This window comes from Bubalus bubalis, chromosome 1 (assembly GCF_019923935.1).
Source record: "Bubalus bubalis isolate 160015118507 breed Murrah chromosome 1, NDDB_SH_1, whole genome shotgun sequence".
Classification (NCBI taxonomy): Eukaryota; Metazoa; Chordata; class Mammalia; order Artiodactyla; family Bovidae; genus Bubalus; species Bubalus bubalis.
Window position 1 is genome coordinate 111,376,084 of NC_059157.1, and position 22,469 is coordinate 111,398,552.

A 22,469-nucleotide genomic window follows, 5' to 3' on the forward strand; every position below is an offset into this window, starting at 1 on the left:
TTCAGTTTCATCATCAATCCTTCCAATAAATATTCAGGACTGATTTCCTTTAGGATGGACTGGTTGGATTTCCTTGCTGTCCAAAGGACTCTCAAGAGTCTTCTCCAACACCACAGTTCAAAAGTATCAATTCTTCAGGGCTCAGCTTTCTTTATAGTCCAACTCTCACATCCAGACATGACCACTGGAAAAACCACAGCCTTGACTAGACAAGACTTTTCAATATGCTGTCTAGGTTGGTCATAGCTTTTCTTCCAAGGAGCAACTGTCTTTTAATTTCATGGCTGCGGTCACCATCTGCAGTGATTTTGGAGCCCAAGAAAATAAAGTCTGACACTGTTTCTACTGTTTCCCCATCTATTTGCCATGAAGTGATGGGATCAGATGCCATGATCTTAGTTTCCTGAATGCTGAGTTTTCAGCGAACTTTTTCACTCTCTGCTTTCACTTTAATCAAGAGGCTCTTTAGTTCTTCTTTGCTTTCTGCTATTAGGGTGGTGTCATATGCATATCTGAGGTTATTGGTATTTATCCCGGCAATCTTGATTCCAGCTTGTGCTTCATCCAGCCCAGTGGTTCTCATGATGTACTCTGTAAATAAGTGAAATAAACACAGTGACAATATACAGCCTTGATATATTCCTTTCCCGATTTGGACCCAGTCTGTTATTCCATGTCCAGTTCTGTTACTTCTTGACCTGCATACAGATATCTCAGGAGGCAGGTCAGGTGGTCTGGTATTCCCACCTCTTTAAGAACTTTACACAGTTTATCGTGATCCACACAGTCAAAGGCTTTGGCATATAAAGCAGATGTTTTTCTGGAACTCTCTTGCTCTTTCGATAATCCAGCGGATGTTGGCAATTTGATCTCTGGTTCCTCTGCCTTTTCTAAATCCAGCTTGAACATCTGGAAGTTCACGGTTCACGTACTATTGAAGCCTGACTTGAAGAATTTTGAGCATTAATTTGCTAGCGTGTGAGATGAGTGCAATTGTGCGGTAGTTTGAGCATTCTTTGGCATTGACTTTCTTTGGGATTGGAATGAAAACGGACCTTTTCCAGTCCTGTGGCCACTGCTGAGTTTTCCAAATTTGCTGGCATATTGAGTGCAGCACTTTCACAGCATCATCTTTTAGGATTTGAAATAGCTCAACTGGAATTCCATCACCTCCATTAGCTTTGTTCGTAGTGATGCTCCTAAGGCCAACTTTTCTTTGCATTCTAGGATGTCTGGCTCTAGGTGAGTGATCACACCATCGTGATTATCTGGGTCGTGAAGATCTTTTTTGTATAGTTCTGTGTATTCTTGCCACCTCTTCTTAAATTCTTCTGCTTCTGTTAGGTCCACACAATCTGTCCTTTATTGTACCCATCTTTGCATGAAATCTTCCCTTGGTATCTCTAACTTCCTTGAAGAGATCTCTAGTCTTTCCCATTCTATTGTTTTCCTCTCTTTTTTTTGCACTGATCACTAAGGAAGGCTTTCTTATCTCTCCTTGCTATTCTTTGGAACTCTGCATTCAAATGGGTATATCTTTCCTTTTCTCCTTTGCCTTTCGCTTCTCTTCTTTTCTCAGCTATTTGTAAGGCCTCCTCAAACAACCATTTTGCCTTTTTGCATTTCTCTTTCTTGGGGATGGTCCTGATCACTGCCTCCTGTACAATGTCATGAACCTCCGTCCATAGCTCTTCAGGCATTCTGTCTATCAGATCTAATCCCTTGAATGTATTTGTCACTTCTACTGTATAACGTAAAGGATTTGATTTAGGTCAAATGTGCATATTTTGTAGCTAATGTAAGAGACAGAAGCAGGATAAACTTCTTCGATGACTATAGTAATAGAAATCAATGAGTTACAAGGCTTTTTTAATCAACAAACTTTAATTAAAAGACTAATGGCCCTCAGGGATTATAGATAGATGAATCATTTGCTACTAGGACTGAGACTGATAGTTCACCCTAATAGCCATTCTCTCATTCTTCCTTTGGGCTTCCCTGGTGGCTCAGATGGTAAAGTGTGTGCCTGTAATGCAGGAGACCCAGGTTCGATCCCTAGGTCGGGAAGATCCCCTGGAGAAGGATATGGCAACCCACTCCAGTACTCTTGCCTGGAAAATTCCATGGACAGAGGAGCCCTGTAAGCTACAGTCCATGGGGTCGCAAAGAGTCAAACACAACTGAGTGACTTCACTTTACTTCTTCATTCTTCCTTTAATAAAACCCCTAAATGTCAGCTGAACTGATGACCACTCAGCTAGATTATATTCATCAGCTTCCCTGTAGCTGGGGAATATAAACATGTGACTATGTTCTGGCCAATTGTATGTAAGAACAAATACTATGTGTAACTTCTGGGAAGTGCCCTTAAAGGGCAGGATGTGCCCGTTTATTTCCTCAACTCTCCATCCTGATGGCTGAAATGCAGATGTGATAACAGAGACTGCAGTAGCCATCTTATACCATAAGATAGAAACGCTATTGCTTGAACATGGAAAAACAAACTAAAAGAAAGTGTGACAGAGAACATTCCTCTCAAAGTTCTTAAATATTAGAAGACTCAACAATGTAGTCATACCCAGAATAATATAGCAGGCATGAATATTTGCTGCCATCTTGATATTTAATTTAAACAAGTCTTTTCCCTACTACTGAAGAAATTAAGTTTTATTTGCACTGCTGGCAATATTATCACTACTTGCTGATACAAAAAATTGAAAATGTGTTTTCAGAGTCAGTACCAATTTAGAAAGAGAAAGAGGGTACATGAAGTTCCTATTTCAAAAGTGTGAGAGAGTACTTCCCAGCTCTCAGAATCCCTAGTTAAACTCTAATACCAGACACCTAAAAAGAATTAATAACCAAAAAAATCAATCCCTTCATTAGCAGAAAACAACAGATGGTACTGGAAATTAAAGGTCATCTTCCAGCTAATGTGATGCCATCTGATAAACATAATACTGAATCATTTCACTGTATATAACACAAAAGAAAATCTTTTAACGAAGATTTTTTTACATTACTAGAAAACCAATAGTTGATGATATGAAGATTTTAAGTTATACTCTATATAAATATTAAGTAAATCCAAAAGGATGACCTTTAGTTTTGGATAACAAAGAAATATAACATGATGAGAAATAGGTTGCTATTCAATTTCAAGTAGACTGACACTATCCTTCAGCAACACTATCATAGAATTCAAACTCACTTACCTACTGTGTCTACGCCTTTCCTGCCAGCACGACCAACCATCTGCTTGTAAGTAAGAATATCTAGAAGTCTACCACTGAAAATAGGAGTGCGAATGATTACACGACGTGCAGGTAAATTCACACCAGATGACAGAGTAGAAGTTGCTGCCAAGACTCGAATCTGACCTTGACGGAAGGCTCCTTCAATGATATCTCTCTCCTCAAAAGTAAGACCTAAAAAAAAGAAATTATAATAGCATATATTTATAAACATATGAGGAAAACATTACACTTGATCACTTACAAATTGATCTGAGAATCTAATACAACCTTGTAAAGATTTTTTTAAGCTACTGTTATGACTGTAAACAAAGAAGTAATCACAGTCTGCCAACCCTAGTACAGTTCTATCTCCTTCTAGACCGGGGGCTGTCAAACTTTATCTGTAAACATTTTAGATTTTGCAGGACAGATGATCTCTGTTGCAACTAATCAACTCTGCCACTGTCACATGGAACAGCCATAAAACAAATGGGCAAGACTGTATTCTATTTACAAAAACAGCTGGATTTGACTAGCAGACTGTAGTTTGCTGAAATCTGCTCTAGAAAAGAACACCCTGAAGGTACAGACATGCTTTACTCAAGACAGTATCTGATGGTGTATCCAAGACAGTGGTCAGGCATATAAATAAATATCTGAAGGACAAATACATGAGTAAATGAAAAACAGCAAACAAAATATACACTTATATTGCTTATTTTTTATTTTCATTTTTTTAAAAAGTCAAGAGAATTGGGGTTCTTAGTTTGTAAATTAAGTGCTGGGTCCACCAATATTCACTTTATTAACATGTATTATAGTTTATATACAATGAAAATATTTTTATGTGTTTGTGTGTAGATATATATTTTTTAAATTTATTTTTACATAGCATGATAAAATTTTTAAGTAAACTAAAAAGGTTAAGTTCCTAATTGTAGAAACTATATATTCTGAATCATATCCTTAGCACATATCAACATGGACAGATCACTCCCTGAAAGAAGTTATTTAATTCACTGACTGTCATAATCCTTGCAATTTTGACAACCCAGGTATGAGGTTTTAAACATTTGTAACTATTTCAAAATACAATATGACAAATTCTAAAATTAATTCGATTTTGATGTATTTGTAAGAATATTACAAATACCCCTAGATATAAAAGGAAATATTCAGAGTGGCATAAAATTAGGATAGCAAGTACCACTTCAACCTAAGTTCTAAGGAAACAAAGTATAGAAATATAATCACTTTAGAATTCACATCCCCAATAGTACCAAAAAAGCTTGTATCTAGTACTTATATACCATACAGATAAGTAAATAATCCTGCATGTGTTTTATTCCTGTTTAATCTTAATCCACAATGTCTTAAATGGAAATTTAAGAGTATTAAGTGTGATTAATGAGAAATCAAATGCAAATCAAACATAAAAATAAAGAAATTTTAAGTATTTTTGGAGGGGGCTTCATAATAACATATTAAATATATGGATACCTGCATGATGAAATGCTACTCCCCACGGCACAGTTTTTTGCAATACAGAGTCCAATCCTGAAGGTGAACGTTTTAACTGATCCATCACTTCTAGGAGGCCCTTTTGTTCCAGCATCACTGGTGGAAGTTCAGATGATCTTACCAATCCTGTCAAAAAAAACTGTCAACACTGTTCACCTCGCCTTGGACCTCTTTTACTGCTATCTGCCTGAATCATGACAGAAGGCAATGGTTCTGAAACTACTTATTAATCACCTGGATAATTTTTAAAATATTGATGTCTGGCTCTCTCCCCTGGATTCCGTGACGTGATGCAACCTGGACATCATGATTTTTAAATCTCCCTAGGCAATTCTAATGTGCACCAAAGTTTAGGAAACACTGTTAGGTTGAGATCAAGCCCACAGGAGGAGATCAAAAGAACCAGCTGAAAGAAGGAGAAAATTACAAATACCAGCACTCAGAGCCTAAAATAAATCCTTGCTCAACGTGTGCCCCCACCAAACCAGCAGTGTCAGAATCACATAGGAGCTTAATTCTGTGTGACAATTCTTCTAGCCTTTCTGGCACCAATGTGGTGATTAATCATACATTACCCTCTGTTTTTTCCCTCTATGTATAACTTCCCCAGAAGATTTTCTTAGATGCAAGAACTATATTTTCTTTAAAAATAACTTAGACTTTGGATTTCTGAACTAGTAAACTTTCTCATAGAATATATATTATATTTTATATATTTTTAAATCTTTTTGGTAAACTTCTCCTAAATTCTGAGGACCACAGATGGTTGTCAATTTTTTACTTCTCTAAAAACAATTTAAAATTTTTTAAAATTATCTTTGCTCCCTTATTTAAAAAGAAAAATAATTTTAACATAAAAAAAATTAGTATGGATAATTTCAAAATTTAAACGTCATCTTTATGAAAAATGTGCTACCTTGTCTTTACTTTTTTGGTGAAAAGTTCATCACAGCCTGGACTCCAGTTCAAGTCCTAGGATTTGGAAACCACTGCTATAAATCATAAGAAGCTCATGCAAATAAAATATAATGTTTCTGGTCATTAAGGAATGTAAGTTATCATAATTGCCACAAAAAAAAATATAAGCTGGCATAGTAAGAAAGCATTGATTAAGAGAGAACTAAAAGAGATGTTATAATATTGGACCAAAGTCTACTAATATAAACTTCATGCAACGTTTACTAATTGAAGCTAGGTTTGAGATATCCATTACCTATCCTCAAGATGCCACCAACATAACAAAGTCATAAAATATCCTAAAGTTCTATAACCAGAACTGTCCCTGTCTTCCCTGCACTTATCTTTGATCCCAAGGGCCCACAATCTAGTGTGGTGAGGAAACACTACTCACCCCAGAGTGAGTAAAAATATACACTAATGGTTATAGCAATATGCATACATCAATACTCAGCAGTAAAAAAGAAACAAGTTGATAAAAGTAACAATCTGGATGAATCTTAAAAATATCATGCTGAGTGAAAGAAGCCAGACACAAAAGACACATACACATAATATGACTTCATTTACTATATGAAATTCTTAGAAAAGGCACAACTAATCTAGACTGACAGAAAATATATGACTGGTTGCCTGAAGCTGGGGATAGAGGGAGGAGATAGAAAGCAAAAAAGAACATTTTTGGAGTGACAGAAATATTCTATATGTTGATCACAGAGAGGAGTTCAACGGTGAACACATTTGTTAAAATTCATTAAGTTCCACTTCAAGTGGGTACATCTTATTCTAGACAAATTATACCTCAATAAAGTTGATTTTAAACTACATGTGTATAGTGTGTGTGTGTATGCATGACTCTCTTTAGAGTAAGAGCTTAGAAATATAAAAAAGATATGACTACTTTCCCCAGACAAAAATGTGTGTATCTGAAGTCTCTTATACAATTAATTTAGGGGGCTTTGAAGTCAACTTCTCAAAGCCCATGGATCCTAAATGAAGAACCTTAGTATATACCTCTATAAATCTGAAGATTAGTTAGTCTGAATGTGTATACATATTATCTATAAGGAGGATAAGGAGATGATTAGTCACAAAAACATACTTTCACAAAGGATCCATCCAAGTGGTGGCAATGATGAAAAGAACCATGCTTTGCTAATATAATTATTAACATGACTTTCAAGCAAATGTCCTAAGAATGGAGGCTTTCCTTTCATCACTTCCTTTCCTCTCCATCACTAACTTACCCTCAGCCTGATGGTGCAGACTGTAAAACTCATGGGCAATGATATCTGCCAGCTTCTCACACCATTTCTTCGATGGACAGAAAAGTAATACTGAATGGTTATCACGAATGGTCTCATAACATAAACTAACAACATGATCCTCATCTCCCTAAAAAAGAAAGAGAAGTAGCCATTCTAGTGATACTTTCAAAACATTTTCATATCAGTTTAGTCATTCATTTTGCTTCAATGGCAAGGTTTTTCTACTCAAAAGCATGATAAAAATCAATTACAAATTCAGTAATAAAACAAAGAAAAAACAGAAAAGAGAAAAGAAAATAAACCTCCTTATGATGTAAGGTGAGTAGGCAATCTTTTATATTCATTCAACTAATATTTACTGACCTCCAACCCAAAGGTAATAGAGATATAATGGTGAGTAAAAGATAGCCGAGATACTATCTTTAAGGGGTTTGGGTCTCAGTGGGGAAACAATAAAGTACTAAACAAACAAAAGTAAAATACAATCATAATATGTACTATCAAAGAGAACTTTGTGGTGTTTTGAAGCCTTACTTTTGACATAAATCTGAGAGATCTGGAAGAAAAAAAAGTTTCCCTGAGAAACTGATGAGATGTGAAGGAAAAACATTATCTTAATACAAGGTAACTGAGGAACAGGGAACACATTTCAAGCAAAACAAACAGCATTTGTAAACATTCCAGTGGTGACCAAAACTGGAAGGTCAGTGTGTATAACTAGATTAATTCATCAATACATTCACTCATTAAGTAATTATTTACTGGGTGCCATATATTATCATGGGCTTTCCAGGTGGCACTAGTGGTGAAGAACCAGCCTGCCAATGCAGGAGACATAAGAGGCACAGGTTAGATCCCTGGGTCAGGACTGCCTGGAGAATCCCATGACAGGGGAGCCTGGCGGGCTACAGTCCATGGGGTCACAAGAGAGTCAGACAATACTGAAGCAACTTAGCATGTGCATATATTATTCAAGGCGTGGGGATGGAGAATAAAGCAGAAAAAAAGCTCTGCCCTCAGAACGTGTCTACTCTAGTAGGAAGAAATAGTTAAAAACAAGATAAGTAAAACACAAAATATGCTCAAAGTGCAAAGGAGAGAAATAAAACAGGGAAATCAGAAACCAGGAATGAGAGAACATTTGAGAATGAGAATGAGAAAGTGACATTTGAGTAAAGGTCCAAAGGTCAAAGAGTAAACCCTACTGATGCCTACAGGGTAAAGTATTCCACATAAAGAGAATCTGAGGTGGGAGATTTCTTGGCATATTATACAGAATAGCAAAGAGGCTATGCAGGAAGTAAAGAATATAGAAACTGAAGTCAGGGTAAAGGAGTGGGACAGATCATATATGGCTTGTAGGCTACTTTAAAGATGTTGGCATTCATTCCACATGAAATGGGAACCATCACAAATTTTTGAGAAGAATGGTTACATGCTCTGATGTTCATTTTAAATAGATGATTAGCTTTTGATTTAAGCATAGATCCAAGTAAGAGTTAAAACTGATTTAAATAGGGTGGAGGCAGAGACATGGTAATAGAAGAAGATTAACAGGAGAGTAAATGACTTTGTTTACTGATATATTTATTGAGGTAACCAAGGCACAGTCAAATGAAATTTGGGAGTACAGAGCAAAGCAACTAAATAAGATTCCATACCAGGCATGCAGAAGCTACAAATACACCTATGAGTGCACTAAAACACATGAATTTAGTCCTATTTCCAGTTCTAAACTTACCCTGAACTATTTCAGTATTCAGAGGCACAGATCTACATTAAAAATAGATGCCTCATACCAGATTCAGTCCTTTAACTTCAGGACTGAAGACTCAGCCCTAGAAAAATACTCTGAACTAAATGTTTTAAAGTGTATTTATCAACCACTTTCTAGATGCTAGGCAATTTTTTAAATCAAATTTCATCCTTAAAACACTAAAGACAAATATTATATCCATTTTATAGATGAAGATACTATGGAGAAGTTATGTAATTCAACTGTTATCACAGCCACATCAAGTATCCCTATATAAGGTATCAGAAATAGGTCTTTCTGACCCCAAAAAATGTTTTTTCTACTATCATATACATGGGGTCACAAAGAGTCAAACACAACTGAAGCAACCAAGAAGGGCAAATATTGTACATATATCACTTAATAAAAGGTCAATTTTCCACATTAATGTAAACAAAGTCATAAGAAAATCTTTTCCAGTTAAAAAGAAAAATCTATAAAATTTTATTACTTACACTTATAGGAAATGATTACATTTAAATTGAAGACAACTACATTTCCTCTCTCACCAACACCACCAATTCTTTCATGGAACCAACTAGGTTAACAACGGGAATCCTTCTAATGGATATGTAATGCACATCCAGCTACTTTGCAACCCCCAGCTTAACTCAAAAATTGTTAACAACATGCTAGAAAATGCAATCAAACACAACGGTACAGGTGGTAAAAATTACTGTGGACAGTGACCACAGATATGAAATTAAAAGATGCTTGCTCCTTGGGAGAAAAGCTATGACAAACTTAGACAGTGTATCAACCCAGAAGGGTGGGACGGGGAGGGAGATGGGAGGGAGGTTCAAGAGGGAGGGGATATATGTATACCAATGGCTGATTCAAGTTGAGGTTTGACAGAAAACAACCAAATTCTGTAAAGTAATTATCCTTCAATTAAAAAAATTAAAAAAAAAAAAAACAAAAAGCAGAGACATAACTTTGCCAACAAAGGCCCGTCTAGTCAAAGTTATGGTTTTTCCAAGTAGTCATGTACACATGTGAGAGTTGGACCATAAAGAAGGCTGAGCACCGAAGAAATGATGCTTTTGAACTGTGGTGCTGGAGAAGACTCTAAAGAGAACCTTGGACTGCAAGATCAAACCAGTCAATTCTAAAGGATATCAACTCTGAATATTCATTAGAAGGATTGATGCTGAAGCTCCAATGCATTGGCCATCTGAGGCAAAGAGCTGATCCATTGGAAAAGACCCTGATGATGGGAAACACAGAGGGCAGGAGAGGGGCAACACAGAATGAGATGGTTGGATGGCATCACCAACTCAATGGACACGAATTTGAGCAAACTATGGGAGACAGTGAGGGACAGGGAAGCCTGGCATGCTGCAGTCCATGGGGTCACGAAGAGCTGGACACGACTTAGCAGCTGAACAACAACAAATGACTTACCTTCACTTGCAGCATGGGTTGAAATTCCCTCACAAGCTTCATTGAAGAGTCATAAATTGAATTTCCAATTTTTATGGATTCCAACAGTGGTACAGGGCGAAAGTCAGTGTGGTAGAGTTCAGCATTCAACCAGGAAGCCACAAGCTCCAAATTTGGAAGAGTAGCACTCATGCCAACAATCTGCACGGCATTAGACAAAGGAATGGCTAACTCTGCCTGGCTGCGAAAAACAAATGAAAATGATGTTAAAAGACATATACTATTAATTTCAAATAGTGCTAACAATATTCTTGGCATGTCTTTTGGTACAAATGTGCATAAATTTCTACAGGGTATACACCTAGGAATAAAAGTGTGTTGGGTCATATAGTATATTAAATTTTATTAATGTCAAACTACTGTTTGTTCTTTTTTTAGATTACATATATTAATGAAATCATACTGTATTTGTGTTTCTCTGTCCTAGCCTCGAGGTCCATCCGTGTTGTAGCAAATGGCAGAATTTCCTTCTTTCTTATGGCTGAATAATATTTCACTGTATATAAATACACCATTCATCTACTGATGGGCACTTAGGTTGCTTCCATATCTTAGCTATTGTAAATAATGCTGCATTAAACCTAGGTGTGCACATATCTTTTTCAAATTAGTGTTTTTGTTTTCTTCAGACAAACACCCAATGGTAGAAATGCTGGATCATACAGCACTTCTGTTTTTAATTTTTTGAAGAATTGCCATACTGTTTGCCATACTGTTTCCACATAGTGGCTGTACCAACTTATTTTCCCATCAAAAGTGCACAAGGTTTCCCTTTTCTCCACATCCTTGACACATTTATTATTTGATGTCTATTTTGATAAGTCATGCTGACAGATGTGTGAGGTGGTATCTCAGGGTTTTCACTTGTAATTCACTAAGGATTAGTGATGGTGAGCAACTTTTCATTTGCCTGTTGACCATTTGTAAGTCTTCTTTGGAAAAGTGTCTGTTCATATCCTCTGTCCATTTCTTAAACAGTTTTTATGTTGGACTATATGAGTTCTTCATATATCTTGGATATTAATACCTTATGGGATACATATTTGCAAAGATTCAGTATACATTCTTTTTTTTTTGCCCATTCAGTATACAGCCTTTTTGTTTTGCTGAAAGTTTCCTTCACTGTGCAAAACTTTTTATTATAGTTTGATGTAATCCCACTTGTTTATCTTTACTTTTGTTTCCCTTGCCTGAGGAGACATATCCTAAAAATATTATATTGATAAAAGTCAACATCTAAGACCATCAGTTCACTGGCTCAGTCATGGCCGACTCTTTGCCACCCCATGAACTGCAGCACGTCAGGCCTCCCTGTCCATCACAAACTCCCGGAGTTGACTCAAACTCATGTCCATTGAGTCAGTGATGCCATCCAATCATCTCATCCTCTGTCATCCCCGTCTCCTCCCACTTTCAATCTTTCCCAGCATCAAGGTCTTTTCCAATGAGTCAGTACTTCGAATCAGGTGGCCAAAGTACTGGAGATTCAGCTTCAGCATCAGTCCTTCCAATCAATATTCAGGACTGATTTCCTTTAGGATGCACTGGTTGGATCTCTTTGCTGTCCAAAGGACTCTCAAGAGTCTTCTCCAACACCACAGTTCAAAAGCATCAATTCTTCGGAGCTCAGCTTTCTTTATAGTCTAGCTCTCACATACATGACTACTTGAAAAACCATAGCTTTGACTAGATGGATCTTTGTTGACAAAGTAATGTCTCTATTTTTTAATAAGCTGTCTAGGTTGGTCATAGCTTTTCTTCCAAGGAGCAAGTGTCTTTTAATTTCATGGCTGCAGTCACCATCTGCAGTAATTCTGGAGCCCAAAAAACTAAAGTCTGCCATTGTTTCCATTGTTTCCCCATCTATTTGCCATGAAGTGATGGGACTGGATGCCATGATCTTAGTTTCCTGAATGCTGAGTTGTAAGCCAATTTTTTCACTCTCCTTTCACTTTCATCAAGAGGCTCTTTAAGTCTTCTTCACTTTCTGCCATAAGGGTGGCGTCATCTGCATATCTGAGGTTACTGACATTTATCCTGGCAATCTTGACTTCAGCTTGTGCTTCATCCAGCCCAACATTTCTCATGATGTACAATGCATATAAGTTAAATAAGCATGGTGACAATATACAGCCTTGATGTACTCCTTTCCCAATTTGGAACCAGTCTGTTGTTCCATGTCCAGTACTAACTGTTGCTTCTTGACCTGCATACAGATATCTCAGAAGGCAGGTCAAGTGGTCTGGTATTCCCACCTCGGTGATCCACACAGTCAAAGGCTTTGGCATATAAAGCAGATGTTTTTCTGGAACTCTCTTGCTTTTTCGATGATCCAATGGATGTTGGCAATTTGATCTCTGGTTCCTCTGCCTTTTCTAAATCCAGCTTGAACATCTGGAAGTTCACGGTCACGTACCATTGAAGCCTGGCTTGGAGAATTTTGAGCATTACTTTACTAGCATGTGAGATGACTGCAACTGTGCGGTAGTCTGAGCATTCTTTGGCATTCCCTTTCTTGGGGATTGGAATGAAAACTGACCTTTTCCAGTCCTGTGGCCACTGCTGAGTTTTCCAAATTTGCTGGCATACTGAGTGCAGCACTTTCACAGAATCATCTTTTAGGATTTGAAATAGCTCAACTGGAATTTCTTAACCTCCACTAGCTTTGTTCGTTGTTATGCTTCCTAAGGCCCACTTGACTTCACATTCCAGGATGTCTGGCTCTAGGTCAGTGATCACACCATCGTGATTATCTGGGTCGTGAAGATCTTTTTTGTACAGTTCTTCTGTGTATTCTTGCCACTTCTTCTTAATATCTTCTGCTTCTGCCAGGTCCATACCATTTCTCTCCTTTATTGAGCCCATCTTTGCATGAAATGATCCCTTGGTATCTCTAATTTTCTTGAAGATATCTCTAGTCTTTCCCATTCTGTTGTTTTCCTCTATTTCTTTGCACTGATCACTGATGAAGGCTTTCTTATCTCTCCTTGCTATTCTTTGCAACTCTGCATTCAAATGGGTATATCTTTCCTTTTCTCCTTTGCCTTTCACTTCTCTTCTTTTCATAGCTGTTTGTAAGGCCTCCTCAGACAACCATTTTGCCTTTTTGCATTTCTTTTCTTGGGGATGGTCCTGATTAGTGCCTCCTGTACAATGTTATGAACCTCCATCCATAGTTCTTCAGGCACTGTGTCTATCAGACCTAATCCCTTGAACCTATTTGTCACTTCAACTGTATATTCGTATGTGATTTTATTTAGGTCATACCTGAATGGTCTAGTGGTTTTCCCTACTTTCTTCAATTTCAGTCTGAATTTGGCAATAAGGAATTCATGATCTGAGCCACAGTCAGCTCCCGGTCTTGTTTTTGCTGACTGGATAGAGCTTCTCCATCTTTGGCTGCAAAGAATATAATCAGTATTGACCATCTGGTGATGTCCATGTGTACTCTTGATTTGTGTTGTTGGAAGAGGGTGTTTGCTATGACCAGTAAGTTCTCTTGGCCAAACTCTGTTAGCCTTTGACCTACTTCATTCTGTACTCCAAGGCCAAATTTGCCTATTACTCTGGGTATTTCTTGACTTCCTACTTTTGCATTCCATCCCCTATAATGAAAAGGACATCTCTTTTGGGTGTTAGTTCTAGAAGGTCTTGTAGGTCTTCATAGAACCGTTGAACTTCAGCTTCTTCAACATTATTGGTCAGGGCATAGACTTGTATTACTGTGATATTGAATGGTTTGCCTTGGAAACGAACAGAGATCATTCTGTCATTTTTGAGATTGCATCCAAGTACTGCATTTCGGACTCTTGTTGACTATGATGGCTACTCCATTTCTTCTAAGGGACTCCTGCTCATACTAGTAACATATAATGGTCACCTGAGTCAAATTCACCCATCCCAGTCCATTTTAGTTCACTGATTCCTAAAATGTCAATGTTCACTCTCGCCATCTCCTGTTTGACTTCCAATTTTGTCTTGATTCATGGACCTAACATTCCAAGTTACAATGCAATACTGCTCTTTATAGCATCGGACCTTACTTCCATCACCAGTCACATCCACAACTGAGTGTTGTATTTGCTTTGACTCCATCTCTTTGTTCTTTCTGGAGTTATTTCCCCACTAATCTCCAGTACTTCATTTTCTCAACATTCAGAAAACGAAGATTATGGCATCTGGTCTCATCACTTCATGGGAAATAGATGGGGAAACAGTGGAAACAGTGTCAGACTTCATTTTTTTGGGCTCCAAAATCACTGCAGATGGTGACTGCAGCCATGAAACTAAAAGACGCTTACTCCTTGGAAGGAAAGTTATGACCAACCTAGATAGCATATTCAAAAGCAGAGACATTACTTTGCCAACAAAGGTCCGTCTAGTCAAGGCTATGGTTTTTCCTGTGGTCATGTATGGATGTGAGAGTTGGACTGTGAAGAAGGCTGAGCGCCGAAGAATTGATGCTTTTGAACTGTGGTGTTGGAGAAGACTCTCGAGAGTCCCTTGGACTGCAAGGAGATCCAACCAGTCCATTCTGAAGGAGATCAGCCTTGGGATTTCTTTGGAAGAAATGATGCTAAAGCTGAAACTCCAGTACTCTGGCCACCTCACGTGAAGAGTTGACTCATTGGAAAAGACTCTGATGTTGGGAGGGATTGGGGGCAGGAAGAGAAGGGGACAACAGAGGATGAGATGGCTGGATGGCATCACTGACTCGATGGACGTGAGTCTGAGTGAACTCCGAGAGCTGGTGATGGACAGGGAGGCCTGGCGTGCTGCGATTCATGGGGTCGCAAAGAATCGGACGTGACTGAGCGAATGAACTGAACTGAACTGAAGGGCATAAACATATCTGAAGAATGGGAATATAATCAGAGGATAAACAAAAACTAAGGAGGGTAAAGGAGGAAATTGTCTGGGGTGAGTAAAGAATATAAAAAAGAGCTAGATCTTCATTTTCCATAGTAAAGTCAATATATAATGTGTAAAACTAAAAAACGTAAGTAACTCTATTTAGAGATATCACTGTAAGTCAATTTCTTAAAAAGCAGTAAGAGTTGAAAATAGTTACCTTTGGAAAGTAGGGGACAAAGAAATGTTATTTTTCATAATTAGCATTGACTATTTACATGTGTGTATAGTTAACAAATACAAAAACTGGATTTTAAAAATTCTATCATAAATGTGGTGAGCAAAAATTTAAGAATGTTTTCATTCTAGAAAATAATAAAATTATTCTACCAAAATAATCTAAAATCACTCCTAGACTTAAGTACTTCTTTTGGAAAAAAAATAAACTGCTGTACACGAGTTTGTTCTAAATAAGTATTACCCTCCTTTAATGTATTTAACAACTATTTATTAAACACTTTTGCACTTTCTCAACATTGTTTGGAAACTCAAGAATTTAACTATTTCAGGTACTTACCATGATGCTGATTTCTGAGTAATATAGCAAATCTTGGTCAGCAAAAGCTCCAGCAGATACCCTCGGTGAGAGTCTCCCAGCATATGTAATTCATCCACAACCACCATTCCTAAAGAGATTTTCCAGATACTAAGTTTTATAGAATCTCACAATTAAGAATTTTGAAGGACTGAGTATCTTAATCTTATACTATAAATAACTGTTATTACAGTACATTGCAGGTAACACAAAATTCAGATGCTTCTTAACTGGCAACCTTGTAAAATACATGTACAAAGAAAATTAAAGACATCCTTGAAAATTATTCAGTGGATTGACTTTTCTATGGGGAAAACAACCAGGGCAACCATCCTGATGTTAGCAAGTGCACAGGAAAACAGAATCAGATCAAGAAGCAATAAATGATTTTAAGGGGATGTTTTGTTTTGATTATGGCAGACTAGTGTCTCACCCTACTATAAAACATAATAATTCTCTTCTCCTCTACTTGGAGAAACTAGTCTATGTATTTGGAATAATGCTCAAGAATTACCAAAAATCTAGTTATCAACCAATTCCTCATTTAAACATTTTAATTTATGTGTGCACTGGTGTCCTCTAACCAAACCCAAATTCCCCTATGAAAATACAGATCTTTCAGACTATTTCCTAATGACACATGATGTTCTTCTTCCTTATCAGTAAGCTTTTTCAAAATTATATTGTATGATGAGTTATTTCAGAATTCATTCAGTCATCCAAAAAATATTTATTCTTTCTAGTGTGCCAAGCACTGTGCTAAGTGTACTGGATATAACACTTAACCTGATACAACACAATCTGACAATTCTGATACAAACTAATGAATGTGATTCCTCTAAGCTTGACAGAGCAAAGCCCATGTCTAATTCATTTTTTATTTCACTCCCCACTTCTATCCTACCCTAATTTTACCATTTAAGTTCACCAAGATAACATGAATAACTAACTGATATTCTTGCAGTTTCCACTGCTGTTAAAATCATTCTCTTCCTATTCCTACCTCTACATAGTGAGCTTTCCCAAGTGGTTAAAAAAAAAAAAAAAAAGGGATTAAGACAGAACAGTCCAAAGCTCAAATACAGTGCTAATTTCTATAGCTCCCTACCATCGGTCTGCTAAATGGTAGTCTCTGGGTCCAGGCCTGATCTAGATATCATAGTACGAGAATATGATAATGAATACATATACACTAATTGCAGAGATGGAAGATTATTTCCTTCTATTCCTGGTAAGCTTTATCATGAAAGAAGCAATGAAAAGTGTCTTGAGGACTCAAAGATAATCTTTATGTTTTGTAAAGTGCAAAAATACAAGTTCAGTTCAGTTCAGTCACTCAGTCATGTCCGACTCTTTGCGACCCCATGAATCGCAGCATGCCAGGCCTCCCTGTCCATCACCAACTCCTGGAGTTCATCCAGACTCACGTCCATCGAGTCAGTGATGCCATCCAGCCATCTCATCCTCTGTCGTCCCCTTCTCCTCCTGCCCCCAATCCCTCCCAGCATCAGAGTCTTTTCCAATGAGTCAACTCTTCACGTGAGGTGGCCAGAGTACTGGAGTTTCAGCTTTAGCATCATTCCTTCCAAAGAAATCCCAGGGCTGATCTCCTTCAGAATGGACTGGTTGGATCTCCTTGCAGTCCAAGGGACTCTCGAGAGTCTTCTCCAACACCACAGTTCAAAAGCATCAATTCTTCGGCGCTCAGCCTTCTTCACAGTCCAACTCTCACATCCATACATGACCACAGGAAAAACCATAGCCTTGACTAGACGGACCTTTGTTGGTAAAGTAATGTCTCTGCTTTTGAATATGCTATCTAGGTTGGTCATAACTTTCCTTCCAAGGAGTAAGCGTCTTTTAGTTTCATGGCTGCAGTCACCATCTGCAGTGATTTTGGAGCCCCAAAAACTAAATTCTGACACTGTTTCCACTGTTTCCCCATCTATTTCCCATGAAGTGATGGGACCAGATGCCATGTAAGTAGAGTCAATAACATCAGAAGGATGCAAAACATTTTTTAACAGAGTTCCTAATGTTACAGATGCCAATTCTTACATCCAGAAGATGACAGACATTAGAATAAAACATAAGATATATAGAAATCATAATGGCTCCACACCATTCTATCAAAAACAGAGAAAGTATACACTTATTTCTTTATTTACTTACCTAAAAGATCCATCTTATTTTCCTCTATGAGGCGATTGATCAGACCATTGGCTCTCTCAATTGTGCAGACAGCAATATCCAAAGAAGAGAAATGCCTTGTTGGGGAGGTACTGCCCATATAACCATCTACTTTTATTCCTACTTCCTGAAATAGACTCTGATTTGAGCAAAACAGAAAAATAAGAGTTGAAAATTTATGAATATTGAATTGGTTCTTTCCCCAAGCATAGATAAAAGTATCAAAAGACATTTATCAGACAACTGGTGCTTATTCCTAGTCAAGGCACATTGGTTCTTTTTAGAATCAAATGCTAAAAATAAGATTTAGAATTGACAAAACTCAGTAGAGAGATTTTCTATTAAGACAGAGTTGAATAAAATGGCACACTTAATGAGTTCTACAAGTTCCTTATAGAAGAAAGAGCATTACAGAAGAAAACAAAAATTACCTTAAGCACTAATATTTTTTATCTAATAAACAAGCAAGAAACTAGTTCTTTTTTTAACACTAATGTAATATGTTCAGAAACAAATTTATACTTCATGAGGAAAATATTTTCATTATCTCTCTAAAAACTAGTTGTTTTTTTTTTAATATAACAAAAGAAAGGGTTTCAAAACTCAAATGCAGTAGGTGTTTTTTTTTTTTTTCCAGTTTAACTTTTAACTAACATACCTTCTCAATAAAAAGGATCCTTAACATCATTTTCCTACTTTGGTCTAAGTTGAAAAGATGTTACCATGTAGAACCAGCTTTGTTGGCTATTTGATCTCTGAAATAACGTTAAAAAAATTTACAGAACCATTGAATTTTAGAGCTATTCATCCAATAAAATGTTTCTGAGTATTTATTGAGTTAACCCATAGTTTCATTTTACCAATGAAAAATTGAATCCAGCAGATTACATGTCTGGCCTGAAGACACAGTTAGTGGCAAAACTGGGACTAGAACTCAGATTTTTTGGATTATCAGTACAATAATCTTGCCATTCCAAAAGCATATTTTTTCATGGCAGAAATAAGAATAAATTTTATTCTATTTAATGAAGTACTATACTTGTAAAAATGCCTTAAAAGACTATGTATCACACAAATGTATACGGCCACTATTCATTTTTGCAGAATAGCGGAACAGAACACACAACTGGAGCTGTACATAAGCATCAATAGATCTTGTTCTTCATCCTCTTAAGTTCCCAAATGTTCCCTCAGTTAGGATGGGATATGCTTCCTCAAACATACTTCCTTTCCATGCTTCAGCTTAGTCCTACTATTCACTTAAGATGTTGATTCTTAATCTGCACATTTATATGCTAATTAAAGCACTCTATTTTCTAAGAAATATTTTAAGTTTTTATATAGTTTTCACCAATTACTCTTGATTTAACTGTCATTTCTCTTTTATGCAGTAATTTTAAAGTTTCCTCTCATAAATGGTCAACTTTTAAAGCTACATTGGTGGTGTTTACTTGCTAAGTCATATACCACTCTCTTGTAATCCCATGGATTGAGATGTAATGAAAGATATTTTATTTTCCAATTGCTTTTATAATTCTATTTCAAATGAGTAAAGCCAAAGCTGCCAATAATAGGCCTTTCACAATTTCAAACTTCGTAAAAAAAAAAAAAATTACCTGGAGATAGTATTTCTTCTCTTTAGCCACAGAAACAAAGGGCAGAATAAAAAGAGCTTTCTTCCGCATTTCCAAAACCCGCTTCAAAATAAGTAGCTCAGCAACCAGAGTCTTCCCAGCGCTTGTAGGAGCTAAAAGATGTTATTCCAGAAGATCATCACAAAAATAAGTAATATTTGATAGAGTGCATTAATAAATGCTTTAAATCATATCCAGTGACTAAATAGCCCAAGGCTAACTAAAAAGCCTCTTGATGAAAGTGAAAGTGGAGAGTGAAAAAGTTGGCTTAAAGTTCAACATTCAGAAAATGAAGATCATGGTATCTGGTCCCATCACTTCATGGGAAATAGATGGGGAAACAGTGGAAACAGTGTCAGAATTTAGTTTTTGGGGCTCCAAAATCACTGCAGATGGTGACTGCAGCCATGAAACTAAAAGACGCTTACTCCTTGGAAGGAAAGTTATGACCAACCTAGATAGCATATTCAAAAGCAGAGACATTACTTTGCCAACAAAGGTCCGTCTAGTCAAGGCTATGGTTTTTCCTGTGGTCATTTATGGATGTGCGAGTTGGACTGTGAAGAAGGCTGAGCGCCGAAGAATTGATGCTTTTGAACTGTGGTGTTGGAGAAGACTCTCGAGAGTCCCTTGGACTGCAAGGAGATCCAACCAGTCCATCCTAAAGGAGATCAGCCCTGGGATTTCTTTGGAAGGAATGATGCTAAAGCTGAAACTCCAGTACTTTAGCCACCTCACGTGAAGAGTTGACTCCTTAGAAAAGACTCTGATGCTGGGAGGGATTGGAGGAGAAGGGGACGACAGAGGATGAGATGGCTGGATGGCATCACTGACTCGATGGATGTGAGTCTGAGTGAACTCCGAAAGTTGGTGATGGACAGGTAGGCCTGGCATGCTGCGATTCATGGGGTCGCAAAGACTCGGACATGACTGAGCGACTGAACTGAACTGAACTGGACAACAACAACAAACTATCATTAGGGCTTCCCTGGTAGCTCAGTGGTAGAGGACCCACCTGCCAATACAGGAGATGTGGGCTTGATCCCTGAGTTGGGAAGATCCCCTGGAGGAGGGAATCGCAACCCATTCCAGTATTTTACCTGGGAAATCTCATGGAGAGAGGAAACTGAAGGACTAGTCCATGGGGTCGCAAGAGTAGAACACAACTTTAGCAACTAAACCACCACCACCTATCATTTGAAACTTTCATAACCCTGAAATGCCCAACTTTAAACCAGCTTTCTAAATACTCTCCCAGTGAAAAATAGAGACAAAGAAATCTTTATATCAGCAATAAATGATGAATATTACTGAGTACCTAGCTTACACCTAAAGATCCTTTAAGTACTGAATAGTTAAAATCCCTGCTGTGAGGAAATAAAAAGCTTAAATACATTGTGATAGAAGCTATGATAGACGTTGAAGGACAAGAGCTATAAGGATCTATGGAAAGGAAACAGAACTTCAAAGGAGCAAAAAAGGGAAAAAGAAAGGAATCCCAAGCAGAAAAAATAGCATGTGTAAAGGTCTAAGGAAAGCCCGGTGTATGCAGAAGATGGTAATTGAATGTCTGAAACAAAAAGTACAAGAAGGTAGGTAGGTTTAGTCGGTCAGTCGTGTCTGACTCTTGCGATCCCATGGACTGTAGCCCTGCCAGGCTCCTCTGTCCATGGGATCTCCCAGGCAAGAATACTGGAGTAGGTTGCCACAAGAAGGGCAGTAAAAGAGACATGAAAGTGTCACAAGAAAAAAAGTTTTATAATCCTACCACATAAGAAATTTATCCTGAAAGTAATGGAGAGTGAGTAGTGAGTTAGGTGAACGTGAAAAGGAGTGACAAATTCATAATTGTCCTTTACAGAGTTCACTTTGGCTGCAGAAGAAAAGGAAGAGCAGAAAGAAAAGATTCAGTTCAGTTCAGTTCAGTCGGTCAGTCGTGTCCAACTCTCTTCGATCCCATGAATCGCAGCACGTCAGGCCTCCCTGTCCATCACCAACTCCCGGAGTTCACTCAGACTCACGTCCATCAAGTCGGTGATGCCATCCAGCCATCTCATCCTCTGTCGTCCCTTCTCCTCCTGCCCCCAATCCCTCCCAGCATCAGAGTCTTTTCCAATGAGTCAACTCTTCGCAAGAGGAGGCCAAAGTACTGGAGTTTCAGCTTTAGCATCAGTCCTTCCAATGAACACCCAGGACTGATCTCCTTTAGGATGGACTGGTTGGATCTCCTTGCAGTCCAAGGGACTCTCGAGAGTCTTCTCCAACACCACAGTTCAAAGGCATCAATTCTTCGGCACTCAGCTTTCTTCACAGTCCAACTCGCACATCCATAAATGACCACAGGAAAAACCATAGCCTTGACTAGACGGACCTTTGTTGGCAAAGTAATATCTCTGCTTTTGAATATGCTATCTAGGTTGGTCATAACTTTCCTTCCAAGGAGTAAGCATCTTTTAATTTCATGGCTGCAATCACCTTCTGCAGTGATTTTGGAGCCCCAAAAACTAAATTCTGACACTGTTTCCACTGTTTCCCCATCTATTTCCCATGAAGTGATGGGACCGGATGCCATGATCTTCGTTTTCTGAATGTTGAGCTTTAAGCCAACTTTTTCACTCTCCTCTTTCACTTTCATCAAGAGGCTTTTTAGCTCCTCTTCACTTTCTGCCATAAGGGTGGTGTCATCTGCATATCTGAGGTTATTGATATTTCTCCTGGCAATCTTGATTCCAGCTTGTGCTTCTTCCAGCCCAGAGTTTCTCATGATGTACTCTGCATGTAAGTTAAATAAGCAGGGTGACAATATACAGCCTTGATGTACTCCTTTTCCTGTTTGGAACCACTCTGTTGTTCCATGTCCAGTTCTAACAGTTGCTTCCTGACCTGCATATAGGTTTCTCAAGAGGCAGGTCAGGTGGTCTGGTATTCCCGTCTCTTTCAGAATTTTCCAGTTTATTGTGATCCCACAGTCAAAGGCTT

The 22,469-nt window shown here is 37.8% G+C and overlaps 1 protein-coding gene across 5 annotated transcripts in view; it reads right to left on the bottom strand.

The window, feature by feature from the left end:
• The window catches only part of POLQ (DNA polymerase theta), a 103,505-nt gene that overhangs the window by 78,874 nt on the left and 2,162 nt on the right, over positions 1-22,469 (bottom strand). For 3 of the 5 annotated variants that reach the window (XM_006073399.4, XM_025284813.3, XM_044942393.2), the window contains exons 3-9: positions 19,473-19,603; positions 17,839-17,995; positions 15,649-15,757; positions 10,182-10,401; positions 6,962-7,109; positions 4,737-4,883; positions 3,216-3,428 (exon numbers count right to left, since the gene is read on the bottom strand). In XM_006073399.4, the coding sequence (XP_006073461.4) occupies positions 3,216-3,428; positions 4,737-4,883; positions 6,962-7,109; positions 10,182-10,401; positions 15,649-15,757; positions 17,839-17,995; positions 19,473-19,603 (1,125 nt within the window). Of the gene's footprint in view, positions 1-3,215; positions 3,429-4,736; positions 4,884-6,961; positions 7,110-10,181; positions 10,402-15,648; positions 15,758-17,838; positions 17,996-18,514; positions 18,612-19,472; positions 19,609-22,469 lie in introns of those variants that run through there. The other 2 variants (XM_025284801.3, XM_044942390.2) reach the window with 2 other exon arrangements.